Source organism: Phascolarctos cinereus, unplaced genomic scaffold, assembly GCF_003287225.1.
Source record: "Phascolarctos cinereus isolate Bilbo 61053 unplaced genomic scaffold, phaCin_HiC Scaffold_2;HRSCAF=192, whole genome shotgun sequence".
NCBI classification, from domain to species: Eukaryota; Metazoa; Chordata; class Mammalia; order Diprotodontia; family Phascolarctidae; genus Phascolarctos; species Phascolarctos cinereus.
Window position 1 is genome coordinate 36,459,682 of NW_027555625.1, and position 27,404 is coordinate 36,487,085.

A 27,404-nucleotide genomic window follows, 5' to 3' on the forward strand; every position below is an offset into this window, starting at 1 on the left:
TGGTGGATGCCAGGCCCAGGTTTATAGACCAGATACAGGCTGGACTTCAACTGTGGACAAGCAGGAACAAACATATGCCTGGTGATGGGGTCTCTATTGGCTGAGGGAACTTGCAGAAGAGTAGAGTCCCTGGTTTCAGTTCCAGGGCAGAAAAGTGAGTTGCACTTTGGAGGATTGGGGGGACCATAGGGAACAAGAGCCTTTGTTGTGAGGGAATGACTGGAGGGCCTAACAACAACCCAGAGGTGGAGAGGAGTGCCTGAAGTCAAGCCCTAAAACACAGCTCAGAAAACAATAAGAAAAACCTAAAGCCTGGGGCAATATCCACCACACTCTGGGACTAGAATCTGACTATAATAATAAACCACTAAAAAAAATGAGTAAGCAAAAGAGAAAGAACCCAACCATAGATAGCTACTATAGGAAGAGACAAGATCTGGTTTCACACTTAGAAGAAGACAGTGAAGTTTAAAAAGGCACTCCTACTTCAAAGAAAAATGTCAACTGGTCACAAGCCCCAAAAGAGTTCTTGGAAGAGTTTTTAAAAAGGACTTTAAAATCAAATAAAAAAGGTAGAGGAAAAATAAGGAAAAAAAATAAGAGGAATCCAAAAAATCAAGAAACAAAAATCAACCAGTTGGAAAAAGAGATCCAAAAATTTAAGAAAGAAAATATTAGATTTGGGCAATGGAAAGCTAATGATGTTATAAGGCACCAAGAAATAATAAAACAAAATCAAAAGTATGAAAAAATAGAAGGGAATGTAAAACATCTTATTGGAAAAACAACTGATCTGGAGAACAAATCAATTGCTGGATATAAGAATTGTTGCACTACTTGCAAGTTGTGATAAAAAAAAAAGTCTAGATACTATATTACAAGAAATTATTAAGGAAAATTGGCCTGAAATTCTAGAATAAGAAGGTAAATAAAAATGGAAAAAAATTCACTGACCAAAACAGATGCCAAGATGAAAACTCAAGGGAATATTATAGCCAAGTTTCAGAGTTGCCAGGTTAAGGAGAAAATACTACAAGCAACAAGAAAAAACATTTTAAATACTCTGGATATAGTCAGGATAACACAAGATCTAGCAACTTCTACATTCAGAACGAAGTGCTGGGAACATTATATTTCAAAGAGCATAGGTGCAGGGTTTGCAACCAAGAACAAATTAAAATGGTTTTGGTCACTGCTCTGATCAGAATTCTTAAATCTTTCAAAGTTGTTTGTCTTTACAAGGCTGTCATTGGATAAATTTTTCTCCTGGTCTGCTTACTTCACTCTGCATTGATTGATCCAAGTCTTCCAGGGGTTCTCTGAAAATGTTCCCATCGTTATTTCTTACACTACAATAGTTTTCTATCACCTTTGCATATCATAACATGTTCAGCCATTCCACAACTGATGGGAATCTCTTCAGTTTACAATTCATTGCCAGTACAAAAAGAACTGCTATAAATGTTTTTGTACATAGGGGTTATTTTCGCTTTCTCTGATACCTTTGCACTTAGTAGTAGTCCTTCTGGCTCAAAGGATATGTGCGCTGTTTAGTAATTGTCTCAAGATAGTTCCAAATTGCTTTCAAGAATGGCTGGCCCGGTTTGTAGCTCTATCAACAGTATATGTGTTTCCCCACAGCCACTCTAGCACTTGGCATTTTTTACTTTTTGTCAACTCTGCCAATCTGATGAGTGAGGTGGTACCTCAGAGTAGCTTTAATTTGCCTTTATTCCTATGCTTTATGTTTTTTTTTTTAACAGGAACAGGTATGGTATCTTGTCAAAGGGCACTGGGTAGCTCAGTGGATAGACTGCTGGGCCTGAAGTCGGAAAGACCTGAGTTCAAAACCGGCCTCAGACACTTACTACCTGTGGGACTCTGGCCAGTCACTTAACTTCTGTTTGCTTCAGTTTCAACTGTAAAATGGGGACAACTGGATGAGGAAATCACAAACCATTTCATTATCTTGGCCAAGGAAACCCCACAAGGGTCAAGAAGGGTCAGACACAATGGGACCACTCAACAACAACAAAAATCTTGTTCAAAAGCTTTGTCTGCATCTGTTGATATAACCATATGATTTTAATTTTTCTTGTTATTAATATAACCTATTATGTAGTTTTCCTAATATTGAACCAAATCTACATGCCTAATATATATCCAACCTGGTCATACTATATAACCCTGATGATATGCTGCTATAATCTCTCTCTGGCTTAAGGAACAACATTATATTTGTTTGCAGAAGGAATTTGGTAGGATCCTTTCTTTTTCTATTTTCAAAAACAGGTTATGTAATATTAAAATTAGTTGTTCATTAAATGTTTGATAGAATTCACTTTTGAATCCACTGGAACCCAGAGGGTTTTTTTTTTAATTTTCATTCCTTTTGGCAACTCATTTATACCTTATTTAATTTTTTTTCTAAGATTAGGTCTTTTCTTTCTTGTTTGGTTAATCTAGGTATTACACGTACAAAAACACACACACACATAAATATCCATCCATTTTATTTAGATTGTGAGATTTATTGGCATACAACTGGGAAGAATCGTTTCCAGTTACTTATTTACTTTCTTCATTTGTGTTAAATTCACCTTTTTAGGTTTTGATACTGGCAATTTATTTTCCTCTTTCCTTTTCCCTGTGACTGGAGGGCTAAAGGGTAAAGCAATAAATTCCTCCCAAAACCCTTCTTTACAAGAGGGCTCAGATTTTTCCAACTAATACTTCATTTTCCATTAGCTATCCTGCTGGGTTCCAATTTTACTAACATCATACCCCCAAGCTGGGTACCCCCTATCCCTGCCCCAAAGGGTGGGAAAACACTCCTGAACACCTAATATCCACACTTCACAAGATATTTTCAAAAGCTGATAAGAAAAGTACTTCTATTAGACTTCTTTAATGTGACAAATATAGTCCTAGTTCATAAAACAGGTAAAGAATATCAAGTAACATCATTAATGAATACCAATTTAGTAATTTTAAATAAAATCTTTTCAAACCAACCACAGCAAATTATTCAAGAAATAATTCATTAGGAACACATTAGATTTATAACAAGGAGGCAAGGATGGTTCAACAATAAGAAAATAAGCAACATCATTAATCATTTTAGAAAGAAAGATATCTCAAACAACTTGATTATCTTAACAAACGTAGCAAAACGTTTTGACAAAGCACAGACCTTACTGATGCTAATACAGAAAAAAGCCCTGCCAAATATAGGCAATAGAGGGATCTTTTTTAACATCATAAAAAGTATACATTGAAAACCAAGAGCAGGTAATCAGATGCAATGATAACACATTCACTACAACAGGGATTCTTAACCTTCTTGTGCACCATGGACCCTTTTGGCAGTGTGGTACAGCCCTTTTAGTATAAAATTTTTAGATATATATCATAAACAGAATTATAAAGGAAACAAATTATATTGAAATACAATGAAATGAAATGAAATGAAAATTTGAAAATAAGTCTACAAAACACAGATTAAGAACCCCTGGATGACAAAGACTTAGGGCTTGACCTGATATCAAGGTCCCTTGGAGTCCAAGGACATCTTTGTGAGAGAGTCGATGCTGTTTCATTTGAGAATAGAAAGGCCTAAAAAGGGACCAACAATTAGGAGAAACCACTAATCCCATAACAGAGGCCCAATTAAATCATATCAATCAATTAAACCAGCCAAAAGTACTTATTAAGGGTCTACTACATGCCAGACGTTGGCTGGTTGCTGGAGATAGACAAAAAGGAAACAACATCTAGTTTTATGCATGGAATTTATTTTCGATCAGTGGTGCCAACATGTGTAAGTTAGTCTGGGAGAACTCTGCAGTGGATGTGTTCTAAGTAAAAATATGATAAACCTATTTTTAACGCAGATCAGTGATATCATCAAACAGACCCGTGCATGCAAATGGGACACAGTGGGTTCTGAGGCTCAGAATTCATTGAATGACCAGATAGATGCAGGCCATCCATGCTGACTTCATTCACTGCCATTGGCTTGAAAATCTGATCAACCCACAAGGAATCCTTTACCAATTCATGGCCTTGGAGAGACAGCTGGTGGTTTTCAGGTCAGCAGCGTATATGCTTGAAGTACACAAGTCTATGGCCCACTGAGGAATTCTGGGCACTTGGACCTTGGGGGTGGATTGCATCTGCAGCTGGGTAATGTGATAGACAATTAATTAGACTCTTATTTTATTCCAAACTTTCAGATTAGTGTAATTCTATACAGGAAAAGACTATTACTGTTATATTTATCTATTGATATATAGTTAGTCAGTCTAGTGAATCCACTTGCTTAATCCTAAGAAGCTGACTAGAGGACCTTTATCCTTTCTGCTGAGTAAGTGACCAAACCCAGTGTGGCAGAGGTGACTCAATGATATGGAAAGTCCCCAGCTATTTTTTACTGTCCTTCCACCCTTCACATTCCTTTGTTAGAGAAATGGACCTATGGCATTTGGCCAGTGGTCCTATAAGCCCTGACCAATGGGTGACCCTGTCTACTAGAGTTGTCTATGAAGCTACTGCTCAGCATGGGACCATGAATGGCCATCAGCTTTGCCCATTTTTGAACATCCTTTACTGGTCATTGACCAGAGGCATGAACTGAAGTTTCTCCTGGAAGATCAAAATATAGGTCTACTGACCAATGAGACTATATTTTGCCTACCAAACTGCTTGCCAGGTTTCCCAGCAATTCTTTTGAAATGGTGAAAGTTTGAATCTTTGCATTTACCAAACACTAGATTACTATGGTCATTTACTACTGTGTATTGTGTACCTAATCTATTCCAGTCTATTTCTTAGCCAGTACCAGATTTTTGACAAAAATCTGGACTTCCTAGGCTTCCCTCATTCACATTTTCATTGATTCCCTTGATATTCTTGACCTTTTGTTCTTCCAGGTGAATTCTGTTACTAGTTTTGCCAGCTGTATAAAATAATTCTTTTTTAGTTTGACTGTTATGGCACTGAATGACTAAATGAATTTAGGTAGAATTGTCATTGTATCATATTGGCTCAGCCTACCCATGGGCTATTAATATTTCTCCAATAGTGTTTTGCAATTGTGTTCATATTATCCCTAGGTTTATCTTGGCAGTACTTGGAAGTACTTCAAAGTATTTCATGTTGTCTGGAGTTATTTTAAATGGAATTTCTCTATCTCTTCCTGCTGGGTTTTGTTGGAAGTGTAGAGAAATGCTGATGATTTATGTGGGCTTATTTTATAAACTGCAACCCTGCTAAAGTTCCTCATTGTTTCAACTAGTTTTTTAGTTGATTCTCTAGGGTTCTCTAAGGTTACCATCATATCACCTGCAAGGAGTGATAGCTCTGTTTCTGCATTGCTTATTTTTATTCCTTCAGTTTCTTTGTCTTATCTTGTTACTATAGATAGCATTTCAAGCATAATATTGAATAACAGTATTATTAATGGCCACTCTTACTTTATTCCTCAACTTCCTGGAAAGACTTCAGGTTTATCCCCAGTACACATAATGCTTGCTCTTGGTTTTAGATAAATGCTAGTTATCAGTTTAAGAAAATCCCTATTTATTCCTATGCTTTCTTTGTTTTTAATAAGAATGGGGGTTGTACTTTGTCAAAAGCTTTTTCTGCATCTATTGAGATAATCATATGATTTTTGTTGTTTTCTGTTATTGATATATACACACAGACTAGTTTTTAAAATCATTATTATCTCCTACATACTATTCAATTAATGATTAGAAAGTCAGACCCAGGTTCCAGAATAGCTGTGGCCTACAGCAGTGGACTCCTGGTTTTCCCAAGCAACCTCCTTCTATACCATCACAGACATAACCTGCTTGTTTTTATGACAATCCTTGTAATGCCTCAGGTCACTCATACCACTTGGCATATGGCTATCACTCTGAGATTTTATTCTTGCTCTTTTCTTTTTTTCCCAACCATTATATAAGAATTTAAACACCAAGAATTGCACCCCATGCAATGCCTAATAAAATGATGATTCCCAATAATGATTCTATGAATACCTAAGAAACAAAACAACGACGATAAGGATCAGGCTGAAATCCCCAAACTAATGAATACAAATATTCTGGAAAGCATATAAGGGTAAAAGATGCAAGTCTAAAGATTCAGTAGACCCCAACTGAATGAATGAGGCTAAAGATTACCATCATTATGACAGGATTTGAAGAAGTATGCCTTGGGCCCCAATTATTCCAAACTGCTTGTCAAGCTTTTCACAATGTCATAGTTGATACAATAACATGGCTAAGAAGTACCCTCTGTCCATCTCTCTCTGTGTAGGCAATTTTATTTTTATGTAACAGTTTGTAAAACTGCCTAACTGTGCTTGGTTTTCCCTTTTCATTTTACGCTATAGATACCAGATGCAATTGTTTGCCATTAGATCCCTATGAAATGACAGAGGGATCTGTGGGTCAAATGTAGACTCCTCCAGAAATTGCCTGTATTCTGAGTAAAGAGTGTAAGACTGCAACCACAAAATCAAGAGTGAAGGTTGATTCTTCCCACATATTAACATTAAAACTAGTCAAAGGAGAATCAAGTGATAACAAAGGAAAAATCAGAGACCACTACAAAGTTTTATATATCCTTCTTCCTCTAACTGCTTGAGGCCTCTAAGGATTCACCTGGAAACTTAATCTTGACTTCCCTGTAGTACTGACCTGCCAATTCAACTAGTAGTCTTGGTCTCCTTTGGTCTTAGAGTAGAGGTGAGAAACTGGGACAGGCTCAAGTTATTTGTGGACCTGGATTTGTCCAGGATTGGATTCCTGGATTTAACATGCTCAGTATGAGCCTTGTAAAACTGCTTTCTCCCTAAGCCTCACTTTTCTTATCTATAAAATGGAAATATTCAGACCTATTGGCTTCTTCATGGAAAATGTTTTGTAAATCTTAAATCAGGATATAAATATTTCATGCTATTACTCTCTTTCCTTTGCATCTCTCAAACAACAAGATTAGTATTGACCATACAATAGACTAGAAAGGTGAACAAATGAATACGTAAATGTTAGATACTCTTATGAAGAGGACATTAGGCACATGGGAAGCATTTCATGTGAAGGATGTCACTTAGGAGGGCAGTATTGGGTAACAGAGTGCTTCATTTTGGAGTCACAGTTATGGTCAGGTTTTTGAGATGAGGTTTATATACCTGTGATGAAATCATGGCCCTCTTACTCTGTATGCCTTCTGGCTCTTCAATCACTTTCCTGTCAGGGCCTTGGCTTCCTCTCTGGCAATCAACAAGCATATATTAAATACCTCACATGTGCAGGGCACTATTCTAGGCACAGGGTTCATAAAGGAAAATCAAATAGTCCCTGCCCTCTAAGAATCGATATTCTTATGGTGGAAACAATATGAACAGGGAATTATAAACACAAAACAAATACAAAGCATGAGGTGAGCCAACATGGCAGAATACAGGGATCATTCCCAAACTCTCTCAACACTCCTCTCCAAAAAATCATATTCTGGAGTGGCACAGCCAAATGAAGTTGGGATGAGGTATTTTTTCAGGCCAAGACAACCTAGGGGGTCAGAAGGAGCAGCCTATGCCACTGGCCTGGATGCTGGTCTGGAGTACACATGACAGTAACACCAGATCTGGGCCTCCGAGGTGCTGGTAGCAACAGCAGCAGCAGCGGCGGCAGCAGCAACAATTCAAGGATATCTCATTGTCCAGAGACGGTCAGGAGACTGGACAAATGGTCAGAAAAAGATTACATTACATTCCTTTGACTTCCTTCAAATGTCAGCTAAAGTCCCACTTTCTGCAAGAAGCCCCTCCCGATCCCACTTAAAGCTGGTGCCTTGCTTCTCTGGATGGGCTCTAATTGGTTCAGTACATATCTTGTTTGTACATAGTTCTTTGCATGTCATCTCCCCCAGTATACTGTGAGCTCCTGGAGAGCAGGGATTGTCTTTGGCCATTTTTTTTATAGCTCCAAAACTTAGCATACTGCCTGGCACATAACAGGCACTTAATAAATGTTTGTTGGCTGACTGAAAAAAAAAAAGATTATATAAGACTGCTGTAAAGGCTCTGGGTGTGGGGCTGGGGGCAAAAACAGGGCCCTCGGGAATCTGGAGCAGGCCTCAGACAACTGAATCACTGGCAGCTGTGGTGGTTTCCAGACTTCTCAACCCACAAATGCCAAAGACAACTTAGAAGGTCAGTAGGAAAAGTCTGTGACCATGGTGAGAGGGAAGTTTGGTCCCAGCCTCAGCCCAGTGCAGCCCCAGGGTGGTGGCTGCTTCTGGAGCTCTCAGCCGACAGACAGAAGGGTAATCAAGTGGCTCATCAAAGGGGGATTGCAGGATCTTTTTGCTGGTGCTGAGGCAGGAATCTCTTGCTTTGCCCATGCTTGGATCTGGGTCACAGTCCTGGGTGGTAGTCCTAAGGCAAGGAGGAGTGCTGGCATGGTGGAACTTGTAGTGGTGGTAAAGAGAGAATCCTCCTCACAGTTCCAAGGCAGAAAAGAGTGCTTGTGGTCACTCATAGACCAGATCACAGGCCAGGAAAGGAGTAAACACCCCACCCTTGATCTTACCACCTTGGAAGAATAGAAAATTTACAAGTCCCTAGAAGTATGTCTGAAAACAGCTGCACAAAACCCTAAAACTTGGGACAGTACACCCTCCACACTGGAAGCAGAGCCCCACCTTAACAAAGAGTTAAAAAGTCAGATAATTGGCTGGGAACATGAGCAAACAGAAGGAAAAAACTCATACTGTAAACTCTTACTTTGGTGACAAAGAAGATCAAAACATACAACTAGAAGAAGACAACAAAGCCAAACCTCCTACATCTAAAGCCCCCAAGAAAAATATGAATTGGTCTCAGCCCATGGAAGAGCTCAAAAAGGATTTTGAGAAGCAAGTAAGAAAAGTTGAGGAAAAACTGGGAAAAGAAATGAGAGTGATGCAAGAAAATCATGAAAAACTATTCAATAGCTTGCTAAAGGAGACCTCAAAACATAATGAAGAAAATAACACCTTAAAAAATAGCCTAACCCAAATGGCAAAAGAGGTCCAAAAAGCCAAAGAGGAGAAGAATGCCTTAAAAAGCAAAATTGGCCAAATGGAAAAGGAAATCCAAAAGCTGACTGAAGAAAATACTTTCTTAAAAATTAGAATGGAGCAAATGGAAGCTAGCGACTTTGTGAGAAATCAAGACATTTTAAAGCAAAATCAAAAGAATGAGAAAAAATAGAATGTGCATGCCCTTTGACCTTAAGAATACCAGTTATTACTTCTGTATCCCAAAGAGATAAAAGAAAAAAGACCTAAATGTACAAAAATATCTATTCTACTTTTTGCTTTTGTGGTGGATAAGAATGAGAAATTGAGTGGATGCCCATAAATTAGGGAAAGCCTATATGATTTCTTTAAACAATTTCAATTAATTAATTAATTTTTAATTTTCAACATTCACTTCCACAAGATTTGGAGTTTTAAATTTTCTTCCCATCTCTCCCCTCCCCCCACCCCAAGGCAGCATGTACTATGAATACCCCTTCCCCAAATCGGCCCTCTCTTCTAGTACCCACCCCCTTTTCTTATCCCCTTCCCCTTCTATTTTCCTATAGGTCAGGATAGATTTCTATTCCCTGTTGCCTGTATATCTTATTTCCCAGTTGCATGTAAAAACAATTTTTACATTCATTTTTAAAACTCTGAATTGCAAATTCTCTGCCTCCCTTCTTCCCCACAAACCCTCAAAGAGAAGGCAAGCAATTTGATATAGGTTATACATATATAGTCATGTTGAAAATCCCACCCCCTATTTTATTCTCTCCTCTGAACCTGTCCCTCCCCAAAAGTGTTTGCTTCTGTTTACCCCCTCCCTCAATCTACCCTCCCTTCTATCACCCCTCACTCTTATCCCTTTCCCCCCTATTTTCCTATAGCATAAGATAGATTTCCATACCAACTGAGTATGTATGTTATTCCCTCCTTAAGCTAAATCTGATAAGAGTAAGATTCACTCATTCTCTCCTCACCTTCCCCCTCTTCCCTTCTACTGTAAATGCTTTTTCTTGCCTATTTCATGTGAGATAATTTACCCCCATTCTTCATCTCCCTTTTCCCTTCTCCTAGTACAATTCTTTCACCCCTTAATTTTATTTTTTAGATATCATCCTTTCATATTCTACTCACCCTGTGCCATCTATCTATCTATCTATCTATCTATCTATCTATCTATCTATCTTTTCCCTCCAACTACCCTAATAAAGAGAAAGGTCTCATGAGTTACAAATATCATCTTTCCACACAGCAATATAAACAGTTCAATTTTAATAAGTTGCTTATGATTTCTCTTTCCTGTTTACCTTTTCATGCTTCTCTTGAGTCTTGTATTTGAAAGTCAAATGTTCTATTTAGCTCTTATCTTTTCATCAAGAATGCTTGAAAGTCCTTATTTCATTGAATTTTTATTTTGTCCCCTGAAGGATTATACTCAGTTTTGCTGAGTAGGTGATTCTTGGTTTTAATCCTAGCTCCTTTGACCTTTGGAATATCATATTCCAAGCCTTAATGTAGAAGCTGCTATATCTTGTGTTGTCCTGATTGTGTTTCTACAATACTTGAATTGTTTCTTTCTGGCTGCTTGCAATATTTTCTCCTTGACCTTGGAACTCTGGAATTTGGCTATCATATTCCTAAGAGTTTTCCTTTTGGGATCTCTTTCAGGAGGTGATAAGTAGATTCTTTCAATTTCTATTTTAGAATAGAATATTCTAGAACAGAATATTCTAAAATATCAGGGCAGTTTTCCTTGATAATTTCTTGAAAGATTACGTCTAAGCTCTTTTTTTGATCATGACTTTCTGGTAGTCTAATAATTTATAATACTCTCCCCTGAATCTATTTTCCAGGTCATTTGTTTTTCTGGTGAGATATTTCACATTGTCTTCCATTTTTTTCATTCTTTTGGTTTTGTTTTATAATTTCTTGATTCCTCATAAGATTCATTAGCTTCTATTTCCTCCATTCTAATTTTTATGGAATTATTTTTTTCTTCAGTGAGCTTTTGGATCTCTTTTTCCATTTGGCCAATTCTGCTTTTTAAGGCATTCTTCTCCTCATTGGCTTTTTGGACCTCTTTTGCTATTTGGGTTAGTCTATTTTTTAAGGTGTTTTCTTCAGTATTTTTTTGGGTGGGTCTCCTTTAGCAAAGTGTTGACTTGTTTTTCATGATTTTCTTGCATCACTCTCATTTCTCTTTCCAATTTTTCCTCAACTTCTCTTACTTGCTTTTCAAAACCCTTTTTGACCTCTTCCATGGCCTGGGACCAATCCATATTTTTCTTAGGGGCTGTAGATGTAGGAGCTTTGACTTTGTTGTCTTCTTCTGGTTGTAGACTCACCAAAGTAAGAGTTTATAGTATGAGCTTTTTCCTTCTGTTTGCTCACGTTCCCAGCCAATTATCTGACTTTTTAACTCTTTGTTAAGGTGGGGCTCTGCTTCCAGTGTGGAGGGTGTACTGTCCCAAGTTTTAGGGTTTTGTGCAGCTGTTTTCAGACATACTTCTAGGGACTTGTAAATTTTCTATTCTTCCAAGGTGGTAAGATCAAGGGTGGGGTGTTTACTCCTTTCCTGGCCTGTGATCTGGTCTATGAGTGACCACAAGCACTCTTTTCTGCCTTGGAACTGTGAGGAGGATTCTCTCTTTACCACCACTACAAGTTCCACCATGCCAGCACTCCTCCTTGCCTTAGGACTACCACCCAGGACTGTGACCCAGATCCAAGCATGGGCAAAGCAAGAGATTCCTGCCTCAGCACCAGCAAAGAGATCCCTGAAATCCCCACCCCTTCCAATGCCGCCAATTAGCTGCTTGATCCACCTACTGTCTGTCAGCTGAGAGCTCCAGAAGCAGCCACCACCCCAGAGCTGTGCCAGACCTCAATCCTCTCTTATCCAGGTCTGACAGACCTTTCCTACTGACCTTCTAAGTTGTCTTTGGCATTTGTGGGTTGGGAAGTCTGGAAACCACCACAGCTGCTGGCGATTCAGTCCTCTGAGGCCTGCTCCAGGTTCCCGGCCCTGTTTTTGCCTGAGAGATCCATGCTGAACTGCATTCCTCTCCTAGCCCGGCACAACAGACCTCTCCAATCAACCATCCAGGTTGTCTTGGGCTAGCAATTTGTTTCATTCTGTCTTTTTGTGGGTTCTGCTGCTCTAGAATATGTTTAGAGTCATTTTTACATATATTTAGAGGGGTTTGGAGGAGAGCTCAAAAAAGTCATTGCTTTTACTCAGCCATCTTGCCTCCACCCCACCCCCCATGCCTATATGGTTATAGTGGAATATTATGCATGAAGAAATGGCGAAAGGGGTGGATTCAGAAAATCTTGGGAAGACTTGGATGAACTAATGCAAAGTGAAGTGAGTAGACAGAATAACATTGTACACAGAAACAGAAATATTGCAACAATGATTAGCTGAGAAAGACCTAATTATTCTGATTAATATAATACATGAAAAAGACTCTTGATGAAAAATGAAGAGAACTAATGAACTCCAAATTCAGAATAAAGCACAACTTTTTCACTTTGATTTTTCTAGCCTTTTTTTCCCCCTGCAACATGGTTAATATGCAAGTATTTTCCATGACTTCACATATATCCTATTGCTTCTTTTCTCATTTGGTTGAACTTGGAATTTTTAAATGACTGTTTACAAAAATAACAAAGTAAAAACCTCACTAGCCAAAAGAAGTGTGCACAGGGATGTTCTGTTTGGTCTAAATAGACCACAAGCTAATAAAAAAATAAAAGCAATAATAGCTAACATGGATATACCACCAAGTATGTACCAGGCACTGGGCTAAGCGCTTTACAATGAATGTCTCATTTTATCCTCACACAAACCCTGGGAGATACGTGCTATTATCATTCCCAATTTATAGATGGGGAAACTGGGGCAGAGATTAAGTGACTTGCTCAAGCTCACACAGCTAGTGCAAGTGTGTAAAGCTGGATTTGAACTCAGGTCTTCCTGGGTCCAAATGTGGTGCTCTATTCACTGTGTCAATATGTCTAGTAGATATGGCCTGGCCACATTTCTCCAAGAACCACAGTCACACTGCCCCACACCCCTGTCCCCCTCCGCCCCCCCTACCTGAGTGGCAGGTAATTTGGTGGATGGTGGTGGAATTAACTCCAGCTGGGCTAGGTCTGGGTCATAGAATCCTGGCCTACAACCCCCTCTCCATTTGGTCACAGGGAACATACATGGGGAAAGGACCTTCTTTTGAATTCAAGCAGAAACCTATAAACTATAAGAGGGATTGAGTATGTGAGCATGGCTTCATTTTCTTCATTTATAAAAATGAATTATTGGAAGGCATCATCATTGTGGACCATTCTAAATCCTCTGTTCATGAGTGAAGGGAATACTTGGAGAAATGAACTATGCCATCTTACATGTTCTAGATGACACGGAAGACTGAGACAAGATGGAAGAAAGGTTAAGATGCTGGATGGTGATCCACTGGGCTCTGCACTCCTGGATTCAAATCACTTTCTTGTGGATGTCTTTCATCTACATTTCCATTATCCTGAATGTGTCCTACACATGTGGCTCTACCTCAGTGAGTGTCTGACCAAGGCGCAGCTAGGTGGCACAGTGGATAGAGTACTGGCCCTGGAGTCAGGACAATCCGAGTTCAAATCCAGGCTCAGACACATAACACTTACTAGCTGTGTGACTCTGGGCAAGTCACTTAACCCCAATTGCCCCACCAAAAAAAAAAAGTGTCTGACCTCATGTCATCTCAGAAGCTAAGAAGGGTCAGGCTTAGATAACATGTGGATGGGAGACTGCCTGGGAATATTTGGTACTGCATCTGAGAGTCAGCACAGTATAATTAACCTCTTAAATTTATTATATAATTAGCATGCTTTTAAAAAAGGTTACTAAATTCACAAAGAAAGACTCAAAGTATGGAACTCTCTGAAATTGGGAGCGATTTTCCTCTACCACTCTGGAGTCTAGGTAGACTAGATTCAAATTGACAGCACCAAGTTCACTATTAGGTGTGGCATAGCTGATGAATTAACCCTTGTTTGTAAAACATAATTTTCTTGGCTTCTTTGTTCATTCGTGGCTGGCCTGAGTGAAGTAGGTCATTCTTCAGGGTTGCCATAGTTCCTGGGAGACCCTGTTAAGGATTCTACTTATTATATCTCTGGTTCTTTCTACTTTTCATAGTTCACAAAGTCTTTGCAGGGTCTATTCTGTCTCTGATACTCACACACCTAAAATCAAGGAAGGATATATATGATAGATATCATGTGGTTTTAAGATTCTCCAGAACATGGTGCTATAACAGAATCTTTTATTTTTCACTTAAAAATAATTTCTATTTTCCAATTATATGTAAAAATAGTTTTCAACATTCACTTTTTTTAAGACCAAGCTCCAAATCTTTTTCCTCCCTCCCAATTCCCCTTCCTAAGATGGTAAGCAATTTGATTTGGTTATACATAGATAATCATATGAAATATATTTCCACATGAGCCATGTTGTGAAAGAAGAATCAGAACAAAAGGGGAAAATCATGAGAAAGAAAAAACAAGAAAAGTGAAAATAGTATGTTTTGATTTGCATTCAGATTCCATAGTTCTTTCTCTGAATGTTGATAGCATTTTCCATCACGTGTCTTTTGGAACTGTCATAGGTCACTGCATTGCTGAGAAGAGCCAAGTCTATAAAAGCTGATCATCACACAACGCTGCTGTTACTGTGTACAATATTCTCCTGGTTCTGCTCACTTCACTCAGCATCAGGTCCTATAAGTCTTTCCAGGTTTTTCTGAAATTTGCCTGCCCATCATTTCTTATAGCACAACAGTAATCTATTACATTTTTATCTTCTTTTCAATTCTTTGCTATCAGAAAAAGAGCTCCTATAAATGATTTTGTACACGTGGGTCCTTTTCCATTTTTTATGATCTCTTTGGATACTCACCTGCTAGTGATTTTGGGCATAGTTCCAAATTGCTCTCCACAATGGTTGGATGAGTTCACAACTCTACTAATAATACATTAGTGTTTGAATTTTCCCCAACATTTATCATTTTCCTTTTCTGTCACATTAGCCAATCTGGTAGGTGTGAGGTGGTACCTCAGAGTTGTTTTAATTTACATTTCTCTAATAAATAGTGATTTTGAGCATTTTCTTCATGACTATAGATAGCTTTAATTTTTTCATCTGGAAACTATTTATTCATATCCTTTGACCACTTATCAGTTGGGGAATGGCTTGTATCCTTATAAATTTTGACTCAGTTCTCTATATATCTTAAGAGGCCTTTATCAGAAACACTGGCAGTAAAATTGTTTCCCAGCTGTCTGCTCTCTAATTTTGGTGTCTTTGGCTTTGTTTGTGCAAAAAACTTTTTTTTTGTTTAACGTAATCAAAATTATTCATTTTGCATTTCATAATGTTCTCTATCTCTTGTTTGGTCATAAAGTCTTCCCTTCTCCATAGATAACAGGTAAACTATTCCTTGCTCTCCTAGTTGGCTTATGTTATCACCCTTCATGTCAAAATCATGTATCCATTTCGACCTTATTTTGGTGTAGTGTGAGATGTTGGTCTATGCCTAGTTTCTGCCATACTATTTTGCAGGTTCTCCAGTTTTGTTTTGTTTTTTCAAATAGTTGAGTTTTTAATCCCAGAAGCTGGAGTCTTTGCATTTATCAAACAATAGCATTGGCTACTATGTCTTGTATACCTTATCTATTCCACTGATACACCACTCTTATTTCTTATGCAGTACTAAATAGTTTTGATGATTACTGCTTTCTAATAGTTTTAGATCTGGTACAGCTAGGCCACCTTCCTTCACAACATTTTTCATTAATTCCCTTGAGATTCTTGACTTTTTGTTCTTATTATTTTTTCTAGCTCTATAGAATAACTTTTTGGTAGTTTGGTATGGCACTGAATTAAGTAAATTAATTTAGGTAGAACTGCTATTTTCATTATATTAGCTAAGCCTACCCATGAACAACTTTCCCTTTGTTTAGATCTGACTTTATTTGTGTGAAAAGAGTTTTGTAATTGTATTCATATAGTTCCTGGGTTTGTCTTGGTAGCTAGACTCAGTGGAATAGATTAGGTACACAAACTCCAGCTTCTGGGATAAGAACTCACTATTTGACAAAAACTGCTGGGAAAAGTGGAAAAGAGAGTGGCAGAAACGAAGCATAGACCAACATCTTATGCTATGTACCAATATGACAGCCTCTTAATCTAGGGACAGCATCAGTGTGGTGGTGGTTGTCTTTCATGATCAAAGAGGACCCACATGACATCACTATGTCAGGGGCAAAGTACAGTGTGCTCATCAGTGGCTGATGACACCAATATGAGCTCAGAAGGCTCTACAACAGGTCAGGCACAAATAGTCCATAGGAACATTTGGAGTGGTACATCAATGAAGGTCTATGTCAAACCTGGAAAGACTTACATGTACTGTTTTATATACCACATGGAACTGTATTATATTTATACTTCTGTCACCATCTCATTACCTTACGATGTCAACTTAGTTAGCATTGTCTCAAATCTTCATGATAAATCATTCATGCCACATTCTCTGCCCATCTGCCTATGGGAACAAGGCCTCATGCATGTTCCTAACCCCTCTTGCTAGCACCCTCTACTATCTAGTATGGCATGAAAGGATTGAGGGAGGGAATGAGGTATGACTCCCCACTCAGAAGACACAGTGTGGCCCATGGTTACTGGACATGTTCATAGCAATAAGGATGCTATACTTGTTTCTCACCTCCTGATGCTGTGCTTAACTACCCTGGCTATAGGGATCAGATTTCTGATATTCCAAGGAAGCCATCTGAATTCTCTCTAGGGCCAGATGGAGGAAGGGAAATGCAAGGAGAGCTGGATTAAGAAACAAACTAAAAAAATTTAAAAAAAACAACCCATGGCTGACCTGAAACTGACTTCACAGAATCACCTAATTTGAGTTAGAAAGGAACTTGTGGGCTATATACTCCAAATAATATATGAAAATGAATTTGCTCCATGACATACCATTAAAAGTATCTATCTAGCCTTCAGTGACGGCAGGGCACCAACTGCCTCTTCAGGGAAGTCCAATTCTACTTTCAGATAGGTCTCATTGGTAAGTTTTCTTAAATCAAACCTAAATTTGCTTCACTGCAATTTTTACCAATTATGCCTAATCCTCCCTCTTGGAAGCAAAGAAGGAATTCTAATCCTTCCTGCATGGGTAGCCTTTCAAACCAATCAAATCCAAAATATTTATTAAGTACCTACTATGTGTCAGGCACTGAGGTTAGCACAGGTAACAAGGGCAAAGAATAAAACGATCCTGATTTCCAAAAAGCTTACATACAAATATGTGTATCTATACACACACACATATACATATTGTATATCTATTTATATTGTGTATGTGTATATATATATATATACATATATATAGTATATACACACACACACATATATATACATATATATATATATATATATTATATATATAAAAGTAGATATTGTTTTTGATGTTCCATTATTTCAGTGTCTGAATCTTTGTGATCCCATTTGGGGTTTTCTAGACAAAAATACTGGAATGCTTTGCCATTTCCTTCTCCAGCTCATTTTACCTGAGGAAACTGAAACAAAAAGGGTTAAGTGACTTGTCAGAAATCACACAGCTAATGTCTGAAGCCAGATTTGAACACAGAAAGATGTCTTCCTGACTCCAGATCCAGTGCTCAATCCAATACACCACTGAGCTGCCCAGTATGTAATGCTGTTCTACATATATTCCAGCTCAGCAGGTCTAGACATGCTCTAGACCCTCACTACAGAAGGGTTTTTTTAATTTAAAATTTTACTTTTATTTTTAGCAATTTTTTTTCTTCTTCTTCATGGAACAAAAAAGACCAAGAAAAGTATAACCTTCATCACACACACACACACACACACACACACACACACACACAGTCAAGCAAAATATATTTCCACATTGGCCACACCCCAAAATCTAAGTTTCATTTTATACTTGAAATAAATCACCTCTCCAGAAAGAGACAGGCAACATGCTTATCTTCAGTCTTCTGGAATCATGGTTTGCCTAGGTCTAGGACAATCATTTACAGAGCAGTTGTCCATCTCGATGAGTGTAGGTAACCTCCACTGTGACTTCCCCATAACAATGAAATCACAGGTCAAGAACAAAACAGACACACAGGCAGCCTTTCTCCTTTCAAAAACATTCTCTACAAAATTAGCAAACCGATATTAAAAAATTATAGGTCAGAGTACGTCATTCTGTTTTAGGGCCTCAGCAGCTCTCTGACTGAGCAGCTAGGTAGTGCAGGGGAAAGAGTGCCAGGCCTCTAGTCAGGTAAACTCATTTTCCTCAGTCCAAAATCTGGCCTCAGACATTTACTAATTGTGTGACCCTGTTAATCCCACTGTCTAGAAGAAAAAAAAACCTGACCTACAAAAAGCCTTCTGATGGATTCTAGCATAAAACATTAACTGTTTCGTTAAAGTCCGCCAGTGTGATTTCAGCCTGTCTTTACAAGGTGATTACATATTGTGTGCCCACTGAAGAGCATAACAGCTCCAGACACTGATCTTAATGAAACACTTGAGGTTGAGGGGATGGAAGCACTGGAACAATGGGTTTCTGAGTGAATATTTGTAGATCCTTCCCAACTCTTTGAGGCAGAAAAGACCAGATGACCATGCTCTAGGATTAGTTCAATGGCTGCAGAGCCAACTTCTCGTTGGTGTGTACCAGTCACTCCCTAAAACTTTCTACTATCCTAGAGTCCAAGCTTGGACCTCTGCAAATTGGCTAGCATTGACCTTTGCATCCATCTGGCTAGAATTGGCAGCACATTATTGGGATTAAAGGAAGCATGCTAAAATCTTAGCCTTTTCCTCTATGCTGCAGAAAGATCCTACTCACGTGTGATTTTTTTCCCTTTCGCTAGGCAATGGGATTAAGTGACTTGCCCAGGGTCACACAGCTAGTAAGTGTCAAGTGTCTGAAGCCAGATTTGAACTCCTGACTCCAGGGCTGGTGCTCTATCCATTGCGCCACCTAGCTGCCCCTCGTGGGTGACTTCAAAAGCTTTTCCCTCATCACTTAAAAGAAATATTTTAAATATTCTTCCTCCCTCAGCTATTAAAGACAAGCAATATATCAATTATGCATTTGAAATCCTGCAAAACATTTTTATTTTAGCCATGTCATAAAAAAGCAAGAGAATTAAAAAGTGTAAAAAACATACTTCAATTTACACTGTCAGTTCTCTCTCTGGAGGTGGTTGACAGCATTTTTCATGAGCGCTCTGGAATTGTCTTAAGATCATTTTCTTGATCAGAGTAGCTAAGTCATTCAGTTGATATCTAATCATCATTAAAAGATTGCTGTTACAGTATACAACAACCTCCTGGTTCTGCTTGCTTACCTCTGCATCTATTCATATAGGTCTTCCCAGGTTTTGCCAAAACCATCCTCCTCATTTCTTAGAGCACAATAACATCAAAATCATATGCAACCTCTTCTTCAGCCATTCAGCAATTGATGGACATACCCTCAAATTCCAATTCTCAGCCACCACAAAAGACTTGCTATAAACATGTTTGTACATATAGGTCCTTTGACTTTTTCTTTTATCTGTTTGGGATACAGATCTACTAGTGGTGTTGCTATGTCAAAGGGCATGCACAGTGTACAGCCCTTTGGGCACAGTTCCAAATTGTTCTCCAGAATGATTATTCTAGTTCAGAATTGTGTATTAGTGACCCTACTTTTCCACACCCCCTCAAGAATTTCTCATTCTAGGGGCAGCAAGGTGGCGCAGTGGATAGAGCACCGGCCCTGAAGTCAGGAGGACCTGAGTTCAAATCCGGCCTCAGACCAAACACTTGACACTTACTAGCTGTGTGACCCTGGGCAAGTCACTTAACCCCAATTGTCTAAAAATAAATAAGCAAATGAATAAATAAATAATAATGCATCATTCTCCTTTACTATCACATTGGCCAATCTGAGGCAGTACAGACATGTAACCTCAAAGTTGTTTTCATTTGCATTTCTCTAATCAACAGTGATTTAGAGCACTTCATTATTATTGATGGCTTTGATTTTCTTATTGAAAACTCTGTTTATATTCCTTCATCATAATGAAAATCTAACTCATCTTTTCTTGTGTATCACTAATTAGATGACAGGGCATTTGGCTACCATAAGAAGGCCATAATTAATCCTGCTGTCTACCTGCATTTCAATGAACTTCTCTTTCACATTAAGAGCACTGGGCAGAAATCACATTGCTTCAACATCTGCCTTGTTTTAATTAAGGTGATTCCAAGTCTTTATGGTGCTGTATTGTGAAGCAGCCTTATTTACTGTAGCTTAATTTAGTTTTGGTTCAGATTGGTTTAGAAATGATACAGAGTCTCAGATTTGATAAATATATACACACACACACATATATATATATATGCATATGTATATGTATATCAACTATTTATTATTACAATAGTAAAACAGGATTAGGGTTAACAAGGAAAATAAGAGTTAGAGTTAGTAAGTCCCAATAGGTAACAACATAAGTCTCAATCAATAATAACTTGTCACAATTGGTATCAAATCTTACCACTATTGAACACAGATCTCAATAAGTAACAACTTACGTCACAATCAGTCACCACTGTCAGAAGAATCAACTACATCTGGATCAGGCAGCTGGGGAGTCCCGGGTTCAGCATTGAGAGACCTAATGGGAAAGTCCCAGGCTACATGTCTGTACCACGGGGAGACTCCAAAGACGGCTCAGGACTGCCAGCCTTTAATAATTCCTTCTAACAAAGAAGGCTTTTTAACAAAAATACATGACCTGTGGGAAAGAAGCTGCTCTCAAAACTATCCTTGAAAGCTTTCCTGTTTAGGAACACTCAGTTCCTGGAGGTGGCGCCAGCGCTTCTTGGGAGCAAATACCATGAACAGTCCTTCAACATCTAGCTAGAAATAATATTAACATGAAAAAAAGAGTCAGGGTCAAATTGCAGGCATACTGAGAGAGGACAGAATGTCTTTTTTAATTTATTCATCACAGGTCCACTGTGGATACCCAAATGAATATGAGCAGAAGCAACACCAGCAACATCAGGAACACAGCTCAGATTATGATATATTCCTCAAGAACTGTCAGCAATGTTTATTTTTTACTTATTTCTAACACATTTTCAGAAATTTTATTTTTGACTGGACTCAGATTTCAAGGTGGAGGCTCTCAGGGAAGACAGCTGATGTCTCTTAGTGATCTGTTCCTGTCGTTTTTCTTTAGCCACCTTCATTCTCTTGGCCAAAAGCTTAGCATACTCTGCGGCTTCCTCCTTGTACTTCTGGGTATGTTGCTTCTTCAAAGCAATGTGTCTATGTTTGTGCTGCAAAACTCAGGGAGTCACCAGATGCTGAATTTTAGGAGCCTTGGTCCTGGGTTTCTTACCTTCCTTGTTGAGAGGCTTTCTCACAACATACTGACAAGACATCATCTTCTCTGGACAAGGTGAAAAGTTTGTGGATTCCGCTAGCTTTTTTGGGCCACAGGCGACGAGGCACAGTTGTATCTGTCAGTCCTAGTATATCTTGCTCACCTTTCTTCATGATAACCAAGTTGAGGATGCTCAGGTTGGCATCCACAATGCAGCCCCTAACGGATTTGTTTTCTTTCTCCAGTTCTTCTAGCAAGAATGGCCCTTACTGAGCAGCAGGCAGACACATCCTTTCCCTCCCTGAAGACCCATGGGGGGGTTAACAATAAATCTTTGCCCCTTTAGAAGCCTCTACAGAGAGGAGGATATTCTTTCCTAAATAAGGACTCTATGAACTCTCTCTAGGGACTCAGAAGCACAGTCCAATCAGCTGGGAGATCTTCTCATAATTCTTACATTCATGAGAACTCACTCTAGTATGAATTATGTGATGGACATAAAGTAGTGACCTTAGTCTAAACTTGCCCTGTACATTACATTCATAAGGTATGAATTATTTGAAATTGATAAAGATCTGATATGTGCTGGAAGGCATTCCCACACACACATTCACAAAGAATTTCTTCAGTATGACTTCTCCGACATACAGTAAATGTGGCTTTGTCCTGAAGGCCTCACCATGTTCACTACATATATGAGGTGTTTCTCTAGCATAAATTTTGGATTTTGCAATGGAAGGCCTTCCCACATGCCTTACATTCATCAGAAATCTCACCAAGATGAATTCTCTGATGGACATAAAGAAGTGTCTCCACACAAAGGCCTTCCTACATGCATTACACTCAAGGTTTCTTTTGTGAACGAATTCTTTGGTATCAACTAAGATGTATCCTCATTCTGAAGGCCTTCCCAATTCATTACATTCATAAGGTTTCTCTTCAGTATGAATTCTGTGGTGCAGAGAAAGTTTCTACTTCCTGAAGGCCTTCCCACATTCACCGCATTCATAAGGCTTCTCTCCAGTATGAGTTCTCTGGTAAACAGCAAAATGCTCCTTGCTCCTAAATGCCTAACCACATTCATTACATTCAAAAGGTTTACCTGCAGTAAATTCTCTGCTCTCTGAAAGAAGAATGAGGACTTGATTAATCCTGCATTTCTTACCCTTTCCCAAGGTTCTTAGTTGTTCAAAGGTTTTAGAACTGTTCTCTTGCCTTCTCACTTGAGAAGGCCAGTCTCACTAGTCTTTCACTAAGAATCAATACATCTTATCTGAAAGTATGACCCCAAGGTAACATATGTAAATGAACTAAGGATGAAAATACCTACAGAGATGAATGAACCCTTAACTCTACATGGCTGACATTTGAATAGAATAAGATTATTCAGAAAAAAAAATGATGCCTCTTAAGAACTTGCAAATGTATCCTTACCATGTCAGGTGAAAACAGGAAGGGAAAAAAAACTGAATAGAAAGAAAATAGAAAACTGAGTTTAATGTAAGGAGGAAAAATGGGTACATGAAGTAAACAGAATAAAGAAAAAATATGGGGGGCGGATGAGACAATTGTTGACATAAATTTCCTCTAAAAATCCAACATGTCTACTTCGTAAGGAATTAATTGAAATTTGTAAGAGTAACATATAAAGGTATTTTTGACAAGAGAAATTACTAATAATTACCTGAAACACTACTCAAACTCTGGTCATCAAAGAAGTAAAAATCAAAACAATTTAGAAGTAGCAATAGCCATCAGATTAGCAAAGATACTTTAAAATGATAAATTTTGGCAGTTATGTGGAAATAGCTAACTTATTAACCTGCTGATGCCATTTTTTTTCTGAAAAGGAACAGTAGTTTTAGCTACAGGTACAAAATTTTTCATATCCTTTGACCCAAGGGTCCTCCTACTTGGTCTACATCCTCAAAATGTTACTAAAAGCAAAGAAAGCACTCTCTGTAAAATTTTCACAACAGTTTTTTGTGAAAGAGCAAAATAATAAAAATCTATATTCTAATGACGGGGTTATGGCTAAAAAAGTCCTGTCCTATGAACATATTAATTTGCCTTTATAAACATAATTTCAAAGCATAAGGAAAACAGGATGACACATAACATGATAGACTGAAGAAAGGGGAATTAGGTTAGGATTAATTATTTTTAAAAGTAGCAAGGCAATATAATCATAAACACAAGACAGAAAAAATATCAGACGAGGACTCACAAGCAAAAAGAGCACATTACTTAATACCTTTAATAATGTGCTTATTTTAAAAGAATGAATTCATACAAGTGAGACAGGAGAACTAAGATAATCTTCAATGAACAGAAGAGAAATAACTGCCCTGTACAGAGGCAACAACTTTCTTTTAGAGTGGAAGTACATTTCAATAAAGAGATATGTTGAAAAAGTAACTTCTTGAGGTAAAAAATGAAATTTAAAAAGTTTCCACTCCTCTCAACAGGCCTGAGAAGCTTTGATAGACTACGCTGTTCAACACTGTACAAGAGCTTTGACCTAAAATGACCAACACGTCACTACTTTGCAATGACCCATCTGCTTGGTTTTTCTGTAGTCACCTGGACAGCTGCTTCTTGGAATATCTGCCTCTGGCATCCAAGATGCTTCCTTTCTTTCCAAGTGGGAAATCATATTTGGTTTGGAAACTGAAAATCCTGGTCATTGAAAATGAAAGTGCTAAGGAGTCATCACAGAGTTCCATCATATAACAGATGAAATACTCCCTCCAACTTTTAGTAGAAAGGTGGTGGAATAAGGGAGCTCAATGTATCTTATACCACCAAGGGCACTATGTTAGCTGATTTTGTCTGAGTTTTTTTTCTACCATGGTGGGGGGAGGGGTGTTAATCGGTTGGCTGGAGAGAGAAGTAGGGGTTTTTCTTTCATTCATAAAGTCTCTCTCCAGTATGAATTCTCTGGTGCACCATAAGTTTTGAGTTATAGATGAAGGCCTTCCCACATTCACTACATTTGTAAGGTTTTTCTCCAGTATGGATTTTCTGATGCCTTGTAAGTTGTTTCTTAATCCTGAAGGCCTTTCCACATCCACTACATTCATAAGGTTTCTCTCCAGCATGAATTCTCTGATGCACTACAAGTTTTGAGTTATATATGAAGGCCTTCCCACATTCACTACATTTGTAAGGTTTCTCTCCAGTATGGATTTTCTGATGCCTTGTAAGTTGTTTCTTAATCCTGAAGGCCTTTCCACATCCATTACATTCATAAGGTTTCTCTTCAGTATGAATTGTCTGATGCACAGTGTAATATCGCTTATTCTTGAAGGACTTTCCACATTCACTACATTCATAAGGTTTCTCTTCAGTATGAATTTTCTGATGATCACTAAGCTCTGACTTACTCCTGAAGGCCTTCTCACATTCATTACATTCATAAGGTTTCTCTCCAGTATGAATTCTCTGGTGCACAGTATGATTTCCCTTACGCCTGAAGGCCTTTCCACATTCACTACATTCATAAGGTTTCTCTCCAGTATGAATTCTCTGATGCACAGTAAGCTCAAACTTACTCCTGAAGGCCTTCCCACATTCGCTACATTCAAAACGTTTGTCTTCTCCAGTATGAATTTTCTGATGCGCAGTGTGATATCGCTTATTCTTGAAGACCTTTCCACAATGACTACATTTATAAGGTTTCTCTTCAGTATGAATTTTTTGATGCACAGTGTGATATCGCTTATCCTTGAAGGCCTTTCCACATTCACTACATTCATAAGGTTTCTCTCCAGTATGAACTCTCTGGTGCCCTTTAAGTTGTGAGTTAGTCCTGAAAGCCTTCCCACATTCAATACATTTATAAGGTTTCTCTCCAGTATGAATTCTCTGGTGCATTATAAGGCGTTTCTTAACCCTGAAGGCCTTTCCACATCCACTACATTCATAAGGTTTCTCTCCAGTATGAATTCTCTGATGCATAGTAAGCTCAAACTTTCTCCTGAAGGCCTTCCCACATTCGCTACATTCAAAAGGTTTGTCTTCTCCAGTATGAATGCTCTGATGTACTTTAAGCTGTCTTTTACACCTAAAGCCCTTTTGACATTCAATACATTCATAAGGTTTCTCTCCAGTATGAATTCTCTGATGCACTGTAAGAAGTGCCTTACTCCTGAAGGCCCTTCCACATTCACTACATTCATAAGGTTTCTCTCTAGTATGAACTCTCAGATGCATTGTAAGTTGATCTTTACTCCTGAAGGTCTTTCCACATATACTACATTCATAAGGTTTCTCTCCAGTATGAATTCTCAGATGCACAGTATGATTTCCCTTATTCCTGAAGGCCTTTCCACATTCACTACATTCATAAGGTTTCTCTCCAGTATGAATTCTCTGATGCACAGCAAGCTCTGCCTTACTCCTGAAGGCCTTCCCACATTCACTGCATTTATAAGGTTTCTCTCCAGTATGAATTTTTTTATGTTTAGTAAGATACGAGTTGCAGGGGAAAGCCTTCCCACACTCCTTACACTCATAAAGCATTTTTCCAGCATGAATTTTCTTATGCACAGTAAGCTCTGACTTAATCCTAAAGGCCTTCTCACATTTACTACATTCATAAGGTTTCTCTCCAGTATGAAGTCTCTGATGCTCAGTATGATGTGATTTCTTCCAGAAGGCATTTCCACATTCACTGGACTCATAAGCTTTCTCTCCACTATGAGTTCTCTGATGCCGTTTAAGTTGTATCTTAAACCTGAAAGTATTCCTACATTCACTACATTCATAAGGATTATCTCCAGTATGAATTATCTGACACACAGCAAGATGCTCCTTGCTCCAGAAGGCATTCCCATATCCATTACATTCAAGAGGTTTATCTCCAGCAAATTCTCTGCTCTCTGAAAGGAAGAATACAGAGCTGATTAACTCTTTTTTTTACCCTTTCCCAAGGTTCTTAGTTGTTCAAAGGTTTTAGAGCTATTCTCTTGTATTCTAACTTGAGAAGGCTACTCTCACTAGTCTTTCACTAAAGATAAGTTTATCTTATGTGAAAGTATGATGACTCAAAGGTAACATGTAAATGAATTGACATAAGATGAAATTACCAGGAGGGATGAATGAACCCTTACTCTACTTTCACTGGCTGACATTTGGATAGAAAAGACTATTCAGAAGAAAAAAAATCAATGACTTTGAGAACTTATAAATGTATCCTTACCCTCTGAGATGAAAATAGGAAGGGAAAAGACTGAACAGAAAGAAACCAGAGAATTAAGTTTAGAGTGAGGAGGAGAAATAGATACATGAAATAAACAGAATAAAGAAGAAATACAAGGGTAAAAACATGATAATTGTTGCTATAAATTTCCTCTAAAAATCCAACATATCTACTTTGTAAGGAATTGATTAAAATTTGTAAGAGTAAGACATAGAGATATTTTTGACAAAAGAAATTACTAATAATTATCTGAAACATTACTCAAACTGTGCCAATTTGGAAGTAGCAATAGTCATCAGATTAGAAAAGACACTTTAAACTGATAAATTTTGGCAGTTATGTGGAAATAGCTAACTTATTAACCTGCTGATGCCATTTTTTTTCTGAAAAGGAACAGTAGTTTTAGCTACAGGTACAAAATTTTTCATATCCTTTGACCCAAGGGTCCTCCTACTTGGTCTATATCCTCAAAATGTTACTGAAAGCAAAGAAAGCACTCTCTGCAAAATTTTCACAACAGTTTTTTGTGAAAGAGCAAAATAATAAAAATCTATATTCTAATGATGGGGTTATGGCTAAAAAAATCCTGTCTCATGAACATGTTAATTTGCCTTTATAAACATAATTT

At 38.1% G+C, this 27,404-nt stretch overlaps 1 protein-coding gene across 4 annotated transcripts in view; it reads right to left on the reverse strand.

Annotated features, from left to right (window-relative positions):
- Positions 1-2,496: 2,496 nt before the first annotated feature.
- LOC110202768 (uncharacterized) overlaps positions 2,497-27,404 on the reverse strand; it is a 37,393-nt gene continuing 12,485 nt past the window's right edge. Inside the window, exon 3 of one of the 4 annotated variants that reach the window (XR_013484437.1) lies at positions 2,497-4,181. Coding sequence is in view for 1 of the 4 variants with exons in the window: in XM_020979051.2 (XP_020834710.2) it covers positions 24,481-26,456 (1,976 nt within the window). In the remaining 3 variants the exon portion in view is untranslated. Of the gene's footprint in view, positions 4,182-5,993; positions 8,056-23,044; positions 26,457-27,404 lie in introns of those variants that run through there. The other 3 variants (XR_013484439.1, XM_020979051.2, XR_013484438.1) reach the window with 3 other exon arrangements.